Source organism: Sitophilus oryzae, unplaced genomic scaffold (assembly GCF_002938485.1).
Source record: "Sitophilus oryzae breed Bouriz unplaced genomic scaffold, Soryzae_2.0 scaffold_907_pilon_pilon, whole genome shotgun sequence".
Taxonomy (NCBI): domain Eukaryota; kingdom Metazoa; phylum Arthropoda; class Insecta; order Coleoptera; family Curculionidae; genus Sitophilus; species Sitophilus oryzae.
Genome location: NW_022147536.1, coordinates 1,685,882 through 1,698,319, shown reverse-complemented (window position 1 = coordinate 1,698,319; position 12,438 = coordinate 1,685,882). Strand labels below are relative to the sequence as shown.

Below are 12,438 nucleotides of genomic sequence, written 5' to 3'. Positions count from 1 at the left end.
CTCTTTAAGTAACCAAAGATTAACAGCAAATAACAGAACTAGAACAACACAGCTCTAGCGATATTCAAATGTTTTAAGTTTTGCCGCGTGACATTTGTTTCCTGTTGCCAAATTTAATATCCAGTTTTAGTCAACTCTAAACCTAAATTTTAATTACTTACAATTAATACCTACATAATATAAACATTTATTATTTCAAAATTAACATAAATCAAATAATTTATTTAGGGTAATTATAAAATTTGATTTAAAATATAATAAAAATTGGTCTAGATAAAGACAACTTGGCAACACTGGAGCGCAGATTTTTAAACGGCCATTTTTTTAAACAAATTTCTTTGGTGTTCCTAAATTATTTATGTTTTTAAATCGAAAAATAGTGTAATTATCGATAATTTTTACCGCAAATCATGAGTAAAACAATAGTTGAAACTAAAAAAGTTGCTCCGACTGCGGAAGAAATGTTTTTTAACGAGAAAATGTTGGAAACAATGACTCCAGAAGAGAAAACTAGAAACAGGTTGTTGTATACGTTTTATGTTAGATGTACAGAAGACGGTAATTTACCATGATTAGTTTATTTTTTTGTATGTATGTATTTATTGAGAATTCGTAGATCGTGAAAAATTAGCGGCAACGACCGAAAAAGAACAATTTAGAAAACCATTAAATGCGGTGCGTACAAATCCGGCAAGAAAATCAAAAACCCTTGTAACGACTTATTATGAGGAAAAAGAAGGAGAGGAAGATAGATATATCTGTAAGTAAAATAATAGATATTTTGTAAAAATATATTTAAATCTATGTTATTTTAGTTTGTGATAACTGTAATCAGGAAGTACTGGATTACTGTCAAACTTGCGGTATGTTGGTGATGATAAAAGACGTCCCCGTGCCAATGGGTATAACAGATAGGGCCAAAAAAACTGTTCCTCATATCTTTGAAATTAAAGAGTCCACCATTCACGGTTTGGGAGTTTTCGCCGCGCGTCAACTCCCTTGCGGTTTACAATTGGGGCCTTATGAAGGTACTGTAACAAGGATACCTAGTACGGGTGGTTATAGCTGGAAACTAAGAAACGGAAAGTTGGTAAATTTATAAGGAATTTTTACTTTATATGTTTATTATAGTCATTTTTGTTTTATTCAACAGGTAGATGCTGCAGACGAGACTATTTCGAATTGGATGAGATATGTAAATTGTGCCCCGCATATGAAATACCAAAACGTTGTGGCTTTTCAGTACAAAGGTGAACTGTATTACCGTACAGTGCGGATTATTAAAAAAGGTGAAGAACTATTGGTGTATTACGGAAATTCTTTTGCTAAAGAGTTGGGTATTGAGCCAAAAAAGTAAGTATATAATAGGTATATTATGTAAAATTTGACTAAAAAAAACATTACAATGTACTAAAATGGCAATTTTTCAAATACAGATATTTTGATCCCGCAGTCGAGATCCAGTTGAAAAATTCACATTGTTGCCGTCATTGCCATGTTGGATTGAGTTCCAAAAAATATTTAGACGAGCACGAGCGACGTTGCCGTTTCAAATATAAATTAGTGCATACTGGGGAAATATTTTCATGCCAATTTTGCAATGTCGGCATGAGTACCGACGATATGAGGAATAATCACGAGAAATATTGCAGTCAAAGACCGATGAAAAAGTAAGTTTTATACATAAATAAATGTTTATGGCAAACCCGGGGTTGAATTTTTTGAAAAATCTTATTCATTCGGACTTCGAAGTACCTGCTTGATATACATTAAGCATTACAGTGTTGCCGCTTCGTATGATAAATAAAAGCATAGTTTCATAAACGTTTAAACTACTAACGCCCGTGAAGCATTATTTATATTCCTTATTTTTGTAATACTGCAGAGGTACGCGCGTTCTTAGTTTATAAAATTGAATAACTGCAAGGGAATAAATTTAAGGAGCGTGCGGGCGGCAAAGGTTCAATTAATTAGATGATTAAAGGTGGTCTCTCGCGAGCGCGGAATTGCGGAATTAAATGTCAAATTAATTTCACGACGTTAAAAGTTTAACTAACCTAACGTAACCGGGAATCCTGTAGAGATTGAATGAAAAAAGGTTATATCAAATTTTGTACCATAATTTTATTTTGTTTATTATTTTTTCCGTGTCATTTGTTTCATAGCGAAATGATAATATGCATTCTTATCAATCTTATTATTACTGGCTTACGATTTTGAATTTGATGTATCAATATTGTTTCTCAAGACAATGAAAGAAAGAAAGGTCAAATTGTCATATTAATTAAGTACCTTAGAAAATCTTCTACTCCTTCAAAAAGAAAACAATTCCCACCCAATTCAAGTTCTCTTTTTAGCATGCATTACCTATCCCATTCCCGCGAAAATAAATCGCTAAAAAGTTAAAAATATTTTAACCCATTTGCGATACCGCAAAATCATATAGAAGCGAATATTCCCAGTTTAGTATGGAACAAACTGACGCAAAGTGTAACGTAAGAAATTTAGGCGAAATTTCGCTTTTCCGCACTCGTGATGAACTACCTTTAGACAGACAAGATACGATTGTTCTTCTCTGATTTAGATATAAGGCAGTGACCGAAGCGGTAGAATAGACATGTTCACTAATTTCTAATTTCAATGAATTTCGATAGCTACATATGAGTAAAAAAATAGGGCAACCAAAATTTTTCTTAAATACTATGATTTTCTCACATAAACGCAAAACAAAATTGAGAAATGCAGCAAGGCTAGAAAACGTACCCGGCTCGAGGCTACCTGTTTTTGACGTCACTGCTTTGATCGATCGATGGCGTCCGTACGATCGTGCAATTGCCGCATTGTTTTTGCAGATGTTCGCGAAGGTGTATTGTTTATTTTCATTGTTTTGGTGTTTTGAAGAAGTAAAAGGAGTTCAAATAAGTGGTGTTTTGTCCCTGGGTGTATTAATATTAATACTTCAAAATAATCCACAGAAGTTTAAATCGTTACTTTGCGCCCCTTGCTTTTAATTCTTATTTTCTGCTTTTAAGTGCATTTAATTTTCAGCTTGTTTTTAAAAAGTTTTTTTATCAATTTTTTCACTTGTAAATTTTTCGCTTAATATGGGTCCTATAGGGTGTCCAATTTAAAATGAGGTACATGGGGATTTTGGAAGCCATTGAAGATACAAAGTCGGTTAAATGGAAGCAAAGTTGCGTATTTGTTTACCCAAAAATAATCTATGTCTGTTTTATTTTAAATCCATACCGTTATGTAGATGCAAGGTGAAAAAGAAAAAATGACCATTTTCGAAAAACCACCATATTTTCTTTATTATTGGAGCTAAGGTAATCAAAATTATGGGCAAGACAACATGGCAATTTTAAAAATGATATCAAAAAAACCTAGGCCTTCTATCTTGCGCACGGCCGAGGTCAGCTTTTATTTTTCTTTGAGCGCCATATTTAAATTTGGCATTTTAAAAATCCTTATTAAAAATGTTTTCAACCATGTATTTCAATATGGCGCCAATAGGAAAAGCAAAAGTGCACTTCGGTTATGCGCAACGTATTACGCCTAGACTTTTTTGGACATTATTTTTAAAATTTCCATATTGCCTTACCCCTATGTTAAAATTTTGATGATCTTAGCTCCGATAATAAAGAAAATATGGTGGTGTTTAGAAAATGCACATTTTTCTGTTTCTCCCTGTATTTACGTAACGGTATATGGATATTAAATAAAATAGACCTAGTTTATTTTTGAACACGCAAAAACGCAACTTTTCTTCTATTTAACCGATCTTGTAACTTTAACGGTCTTCAAGTTCCCCATTATTCCCCATGTAGGTACCTCATTTTAAACTGGACACCCTGTGTACGTGTGCGAATTTTCAGGTCAATACAATTAAAATTTAAGATTTGGCTCCTTCTCCTTAAAACGGCCCTGTATCAGATCAACAATACGATAATTTTACATTGTCTTAGCTTCTCTACCTATACATACGCATCCAAATTTTCAGTTTAATATGATAATTAAAGTTTAAAATTTGGCCCCCTCCTCCTAAATACGGGCCTCTGACAGCTCAAAAACTCAATAAATTTGTATTGTTAAAAACCAAATGTTGTTTGTTATCGCTTTCAAATAAAAACGTCCTCCATCTCACTAAGTAGCTTTGTTTTTAAACTAGTAATAAACTCCAAATATTAATCACAATAAATCAAATTTAATATACAAACTACATCCGAGCACAACACGATATGTCGTATTCTAGCTTGTTCTGTTAGAAATTCCAAAGTGTGCAGACAGCACCGTTTACTCGCGCGGAAATACCGATCGAAGCAGTGACGTCAGGCCGCGTTTAGCGGATTCAAACGATTACGATAATTTCGCACGGATTTTTGAGGCATAAGCCTTTTACGGAATATTATGAAACTTTGCATACTGAGTTTTAATGTCATAATGAATAATTTTATGAGGAGTAGGCCGAGTAGGCACATTTATATTTTTTGTGAACATTTCTATTATCTGAAGAAAGATGACAACATGCTTGAAATTGGCACATTAGTCATATTCAGCATGTTATGTGCGATTGATACTTTGTTTTTAGAAAGTAATAGATAGATTTAAGTTTTAAAGGTAGATGTGAAATGAAATTCGCCGAAGGGCGATTCCACAAACAATACATATTTTTGTTAATTTTAAAATGAGACATTTTTTAAAATATTTGTACTTTTATTTGTAGTATAATGTCTATAGTACATAACAAAACTAGAATAACTTAACTTTCTAATCTAGTGCTCCTTGAAAATAGTCAGAACAAAATAGTTTTGGTTTTCACAGTGAAATTCCAGAATATCGCTTTGTTTTATCAAGGTGGCTATGGATAAAAAGCTGAGCAATGCGCTAACGCTGTCAGTTTGTTTGCGCTTCTGTTTGAGTGATAGAATTATTGTGTTGTTACTCTTTCCAAGTAAGTATATTTTGTGATAAAATATTATAACTATATCTAAATTTTAAGTCCCGTTAGTAAACAAAATATACAATAAATTGATATATAGCGATACATCAAGCCAAGAGATTTTTTCATAAGATAAAAAATATAAGTTTTGTGTGAACAAATTCTAATGTTTTAACTGTTTCTTTTTTAAAGGTTCTAGCTTTGTTGTTTTTTTGAATTAATTTTTGACCCGTTAGTAAACAAAAATTATATTTTAGGATGGGAAAAACTAGTTTCGAACGCAAACAAAAAATCAAAGCCTGTGTTTCGAATTACAGAAAAAAGATTTATGAAAATGAAAATTTAAAACAAAATTATTTGAAAAATTGTGCTAAAAATCAGAAAAAATACAGGGAAAACTAAAAGATTTGACCAAAAATAATATCGCATTGAAAGTGGAACTGAACATTAAAGAAAAAGAAAGAAAGAGGCGCTATAGGGAAAGAAAATGAGAACGGATTTTACAGAACAAAGAAAACATATTACCCTATAAAACGGCTCAAAGCCTTGGAAAAGCTGTAAGAGCGGCAAATAAATCACTTCCTTTAGATAAAAATAAGAAAGTGGCCGTTTTAAGAAAAATTCTGGAAAAAATTGAACCAAATTTAAAAATGCAAAATATGAGCAAGTTTACCAGTCCGTCAATTGATAACAAACGCAAATTATCACAGGAGGCAATTGAAAAAATTCAAAAATTTTATTTACGAGAGGATATTAGCAGGGTGTCTCCTGGAATGAAAGACCGGGTGAAAATAAAAAGAGGCGATCATGTCGAATACGTTCCAAAAAGATACATGTATCTTACTATAAAAGAAGCCTTCCAGATTTTTACAGAAGAGAATCCAAATACTAAAATAAAACTAAGTAAATTTTATGAGGTCAGACCATCATGCATCCTGCTTAGCAGCGCAATGCCACATAATGTTTGTGTGTGCAAATATCACGCAAACGTTTTTTACATTTTGGAAGTTCTTCAGAAAAACATCACAACTTTTCCTAAAGACCACAAAAGTTTGATTTCTGAAATATCCTGGAATTGTACACAGGGATTGTGCATGTTGAACAAATGCAGTAAATGTAAGGAAATTGATTTAACCTTTTCCTGTTTACCACTGGTATTTGATGGAGAAAGTTCTGTATCAGTTAAACAGTGGATTACTATTGAGGGCCAAACAAAGCTTGTAATTCAATGTGAAACACTAAATTCCACAATTATGATGCTGGAAAATCAATTACCAGCGTTTAGAAGACACCATTTTATCAAAAATGTACAACAAACATTTTTTGATCTTAAGAGAGTTAATATCCCTGAAGATGAGGTTATTTTGCAAATCGATTTTGCGGAAAATTTTGCCCTGACTGCACAGGATGAAATTCAAAGTGCACATTGGCATCATGAACAAGTTACCGTCTTTACCGGGGTGGCCTGGCTATCTGACAAGCAAGTGTACTCATTCACAATAATCAGCAACTATTTAAGCCACGATAAATATTCCGTATTCGTCTTCATAAAAAATATTGTTTCTTGGATTGGCCAAAAACATGTTTTAAAAAGCTTGGTTATATTCAGTGACGGCTGTGCGGGACAATTCAAGAATCGATACACTTTATCCACGTTATGTTTTCTGCCTGAAGAATTGGACATACCTGAAATTACATGGAGTTTTTTCGCAACATCTCACGGAAAGGGTGCAGTGGATGGAGTCGGTGCAAATGTTAAGAGAAAGGTAGCAACAGATCTATAGAGCGTTCACGGTCGGTGTTCTCGTCGAGAACCTATATTATGTAGCTAATCTGAAGTCTAGAGACCGTCGAGGTTTTTTTCGATGCCAATGTGTAATAATCTGTCTACTTTTTACTAAGATCAACAAAATAATATTTTAGGTCTGGAATGATGTTAAAAGCAGGAAGGTTATAGTTAATTCTGCTAAAGAATTCTTCGAGTGCGCCAAACAGTTGGAAAACATAAGATGTATATATGTGACAGAGGATGAAATCAACGAAGTTAAGCCTTTTTTGGACGGAAAATGGTCTTGAGGAAAACCATTGCCAGGGATAGCAAGCGCACATTATTTCAGATCCGTTGATCAGCACCATATATTGATTAAAAAATACCGAGAATCAGAAAAAAATACAATTTTCAAGTGCCTTTAGGTTAAGGATTAGGTTTTGACAGTTTTTCATATATGTTGATATTATTTGGTCGCTTTAAATTAGGTAATTTTTGAACTTATTGTTTTAAAAATAATAATATATCCTGTTGGAAAAAACCGTCCCGTTAGTAAATATAAATTACCACCAAGAACCTATACACCTGATAAGTAAATGAGAGTAATATGCTTAAATATTTTTTAGATGGGACCTTTACCATCCTATATTTTTACATTTTGTGTAAGGCGTTCAAATTCACAGGTCTGTCTCTCTGAATTATTTGAAAAAATGTCTGAAGTTTTTTTTGTCCCGTTAGTAAACACATTTTTTGTAATATTTCCGCCAAGCTAATAAATATTCAAGTAATATTTTTTTGGCAAATTATTACTTAAAATCATTGCTAACAAATATTATAAGGTCATTGTTGTATGAACGATATAAGTTATAAATATTTTTCGAAAACATTCTATTTTTCGTTCAGTTTGTCCCGTTAGTAATCATGGAATCGCCCCGAAGTACTTGTCTATTAATTTCAAGTATGTATATGCCGAATCGTTTTTGCAATTTTTGCAATAAGTAGATTTATTAATGAGAGACTGATAAAATTTAAATTATTTTTTTTTTCAAGAAAAAACCTTAAACCTGAGGATTCATCGTACTGATTGCGGTGCCGAATTTAGATTATTTTATATTTATTTTCTTTTTAGAAAAATGAAACCTTCCAGTGACGATGATTCCAAACGATACTCTTGTGAACAATGTGGATATAAGTCAAATATTAAAGGCAGTATGAATAGGCATATGAAAATTCACGATGATCATGCTGAGAAATTCCAATGTTATCAATGTAATTTTACGACAATTTATAAAGGTACTTTAAAAACACATATTTTAATTCATTCAAACGAAAAATATGTGTGTAAAAATTGTAACAAATATTTCTCTGAAAAGATAAATTTTGACAATCATTTAATAACTACACACAGAACAGAATATAAAGATTATTTAAATAACCTTTCAAGAAAAAAGCATCAATGCTTTTATTGTGATTATATTACCTTTAAGTCTACGCATTTAAAATGGCATTTAAAAACACATGAAATTGACGATACCGATAGATACAAATGTAATATTTGTGAGAAATGTTTTTCACGAAAAAACACTTTTAAAAAACATTTACAATGTCACATGGGAATAAAAAAATTCTCTTGCTTAGAATGCGATTATAAAAATAATAATAAACAAACTCTTGATGAACATGTATTAAGAAATCATGCAAGCACTGAAAATATTATGAAAGTAATAACTAGCAAAGTTCACAAATGTATTTATTGTTCGTTTACTACTGTTATTAAAGGATATTGTGTACAACATATGAAGAATTGTTTGAAAAAAACAAAATAAAGTGTTTTTTAATGTAATCAATAGTAATTACATACCGGGTGTTGCATCGTCGAGCGGGACATAGGAAATCCCATGTAAATTTTAAAGTGGTCAATTATTGGCTTCCCTCATTATTTTAGAGAACAATTCTATTTAGGTTTATTGAAGAGCACTAAAACCCACATTCAAAAGAATAACTTTAGATATTTTTTATTAGCTCGTTTACGAGTTATCGCCGATTTTTTTTTAAATATTTCTCCCTGTGTTTACTTATGAACACCAGTGAAAGTAAAAGATAACTGTCAAATGAAGTTGTCATTTCAGAAATTTATCTATTTAGTGTTTTATTATTATTATTATTAAAAACTCATACATCGAAACTATTAGCCATGAATTACACTACCGAAGAAAAAGTATTGATGATTAAATGGTATTATCAAGGAAATAGTTATCAAAAGGTGTCGGACATGTTTGCTGCTCTGTATCCGAATAGACCGATACCTGGAAAATCTACAATCGCAAGCAATATCCAGAGATTTGAGACCAAAGGTACCCTAATAAATAACTGCAGATGTGAAGCAAGGCAGGAACAAAGAGATGGTGCAAGAAATGATACCGACTTGGAAGTTTTATTGTGCGTGGAAGAGAACGATGGAAAGATCAGCACAAGGAAACTTGAGGATGAAATAGGAATAGATCACACTATAGCGTTTCGAATTTTGAAACGACATAAATACTATTCCTTCAAATATGAAAAGCACCACGAGCTACGAGATGGGGACGAAATACGGCGGCAGGCGTTTTGTTTTGATATGATGGAAAGAGCAAACACGGATAGGGAATTTTTAAAAACATATGTTTCACTGACGAATTCACGTTTACCTTAAATAATGAACCCAATGTTTAAAATTATCGATTTTGGAACAAAGAAAACCAACACAGGTTTGTCGAAACAAGGACGCAATATCCACAGAAAGTAAATGTTTGGGTAGGATATTCGGACACAATATTATCGGGCCATTATTTCTTACGCGAAATTTAAATGCAGAATATTATTTGAACTACCCGAAAATCATATTTTACCTGTTTTTACATGATGCCGCTAGGGAAAATCAGGAAGTTTGGTACCAAATGGATGGCTGCCCGGCACATAGTACCCTGGCTGTTCGGGAATATTTAGACAATAGTTTTAACGGAAACGTTATTGGCCTAAGTCATACAGTAAATTGGCGAGCAAGGTCTCCTGATATTTCGCCAAATGATTTCTTTCTCTGGGGCCATTTAAAAAACAAGATATACAAGGATAAATAATACCCAAATCTAGACGAGTTAAAAAATGCTATTTCTGCCGAATGCAATAGAATTTCAGTTTACTAATTAGCGAATGTAAGAAGAGAATTTTATGATCACCTGGGTTATTGTCTAGCAGTCGATGGAGGAATATTTGAACATCTTAAATCCTAAAGTTCTAACAATTTAATAGTACGTAAATTAATAAGTCACCTATTGAATATTGTAATAATACTATAATTAACCTTGTAATTGATTACTTTATTTTACTTTAATTCATGTTAATTTGTATTTATAAATATATCTTCAAGATTTCCGATGTAGGAATGAGTTTTCAATAATAATAAAGCACTAAATAGGTAAATTTCTGAAATGACAACTTCATTTGACAGTTATCTTTTACCTTGACTGATGCTTATAAGTAAATACAGGGCCATAAGAAAGGAGAAATATTTAAAAAGAAATCGGGCGATAACTCGTAAACGAGCTAATCAAAAATATCTAAAGTTATTCTTTTGAATGTGGGTTTTAGTGCTCTTCAATAAACCTAAATAGAATTATTCTCTAAAATAATGAGGGAAGCCAATAATTGACCACATTAAAATTTACATGGGATTTCCTATGTCCCGTCCGACGATGCAACACCAGGTATACAATTTATACACGAACTTTAAAAATCTTAATTTGTCAAATTTGTAATAAATATTTCTTATAAGAGATAACTTTTAACAATCATTCAAAAGGCCAGTATTACATTACCAAATTTCTTTGCCAAAGATCTTTCATCTGGGGACACGGCGGCAGTGCCCCCGCCAAGTCGAGCACAGCCGAAGCGCTCGAAGGCAGGGTTGCCAGAGGAAATATGACGCGTGTCGCAGAACTCAAAAGTTTGAGATAGCCCAACGTCGCAGATTTTGCCAAACCTTCAAAATAGCCCAAAATCGCAGATCAAAAATACATGACGTCTCTTTTATCGTCTATTCTTTCTTTGTGACTTTATTAAAAGGCAGCTGTTAAGATAGCCCAAAGTCGCAGATTTTGCCAAAAAGCAGTAAAAAAAACTTTGTTTTTTTTTGAAAAGTGGAGTAAAGGAAAAAGAAGAACTAAAGAGAAATAATTCTTAAGTTTTGGTTAATATAATATTATGATCATTGAACAGTACTTATATTAATATGCAGTGTTCCAAAATATCATATACAAACGAAAGGGGGTGATTCTTTGGCTCTTTGACAATATTTTATGACTAAAGTTTCATATAAACATGGATCTGCAAACGTTTGGTTTTCAAGCTACAGGGTGTCAAAATTTTACCTAAATTTTTTTTTTCTAATAATATCTCGACAAATCCTTTTGCTGGTTTTGGAAGTGTTATTTATTATGACAAGATGCAAGAAGCTAAGTTAGCATTAGCCAAAAAAACACCCCTTTTCGTTTGTACATGATATTTAGAAGCACCCTGTATAATACAACAAATAAAATTACAAAGCAGATTTTAGATTAGCCAGCCTAAAGTATATTTCCTTTGTAGCCCAAAAAATCTCTGAAAAAATTTTTTGAAAATCGCCCAATCTGCGACTAGTCGCAGAAAGATAAAATGTGTCCCAAAATGATTTTTAAAGTAGCCCAATTTGCGATAAGTCGCCCAATCTGGCAACCCTGCTCGAAGGTATTAGTGGCACTTTTGACCACCCTGTAACTTCGTTGTGGATAAAGCAAGAATATTAATTTTCACAACACTTAAAGACATATATAGCTGGCTAGGTAATCAAAATATCTAGTAATTATCCCTCATAGTTTATGAATTATCGCTTGTCTCAAATCTCTTTCATTTCGACATTGACTCACTGACAGATCATCAAAATTCTATGCTACTTCTAGATGTGTCACACACTCCAAATTTAGAATTTTAGGTAGGAAATATATATATTATATATATTATATATACTTATATACATATATATACATATATATATACTTATAACCAAAGGAAAAAATAAAAAATCTCGAAATATCTTTATGGATTAAAAGTTAGCTCTCTAACCGCTACCGGTAACTGGTTTTCCAGGCAAGAAAAAGGTAGAAAACTGGAATTAATCGGAGCGGTTTCTTCTGATTTTATTTATATATCAATTTACCAACAATAATTCAAGGATTATGATTTTTTGATAGTGTTAATATACAATATTTTATAAAATCACACATTTTACACTGTCAAATTCTTTGACCAAGAAATTCGATAGTGTAATACTGCATGGCTGAAAATATTGTACATTAGCAATGAAAAATTTTTCATCAAAAATCTCTTTTATACATACAAGATCTTTGACAAAGAAATTTGTTAGTTTAATACTGGCCTTAAGAAAAAATAGAGCATAAAGATTCTGTTATTAAAGGAAATAACCTAACTGCTTCATAATAGTGCAAGAAAAACAAAACGAATTCATTTCTAAAATTTTATAGTTAAAAAGTGTAGTACAGGAACATCGTTTTAAGTCACTCACTCAATTTACTAAGTTTGCAATAATTTTACGCGAGGATGCCGATTTTCTACCTGTAAGTCGTCAATTTTGACCGATTCGACGAATGAATTGATGAATCTTGATTTTTTTTTAAATGGAAACCCCCACATATTT

The 12,438-nt window shown here is 32.1% G+C and overlaps 1 protein-coding gene across 1 annotated transcript; it reads left to right on the top strand.

Annotated features, from left to right (window-relative positions):
• Positions 1 to 338: 338 nt before the first annotated feature.
• Positions 339 to 10,703, top strand: LOC115890685 (histone-lysine N-methyltransferase PRDM9-like). Its single transcript, XM_030910985.1, has 7 exons — positions 339 to 558; positions 617 to 760; positions 816 to 1,090; positions 1,154 to 1,353; positions 1,437 to 1,670; positions 7,840 to 8,003; positions 10,549 to 10,703. The coding sequence occupies exons 1-7, from the start codon at positions 411 to 413 to the stop codon at positions 10,701 to 10,703; spliced, it is 1,320 nt and encodes a 439-aa protein (XP_030766845.1). The 5' UTR covers positions 339 to 410.
• Positions 10,704 to 12,438: the final 1,735 nt, after the last annotated feature.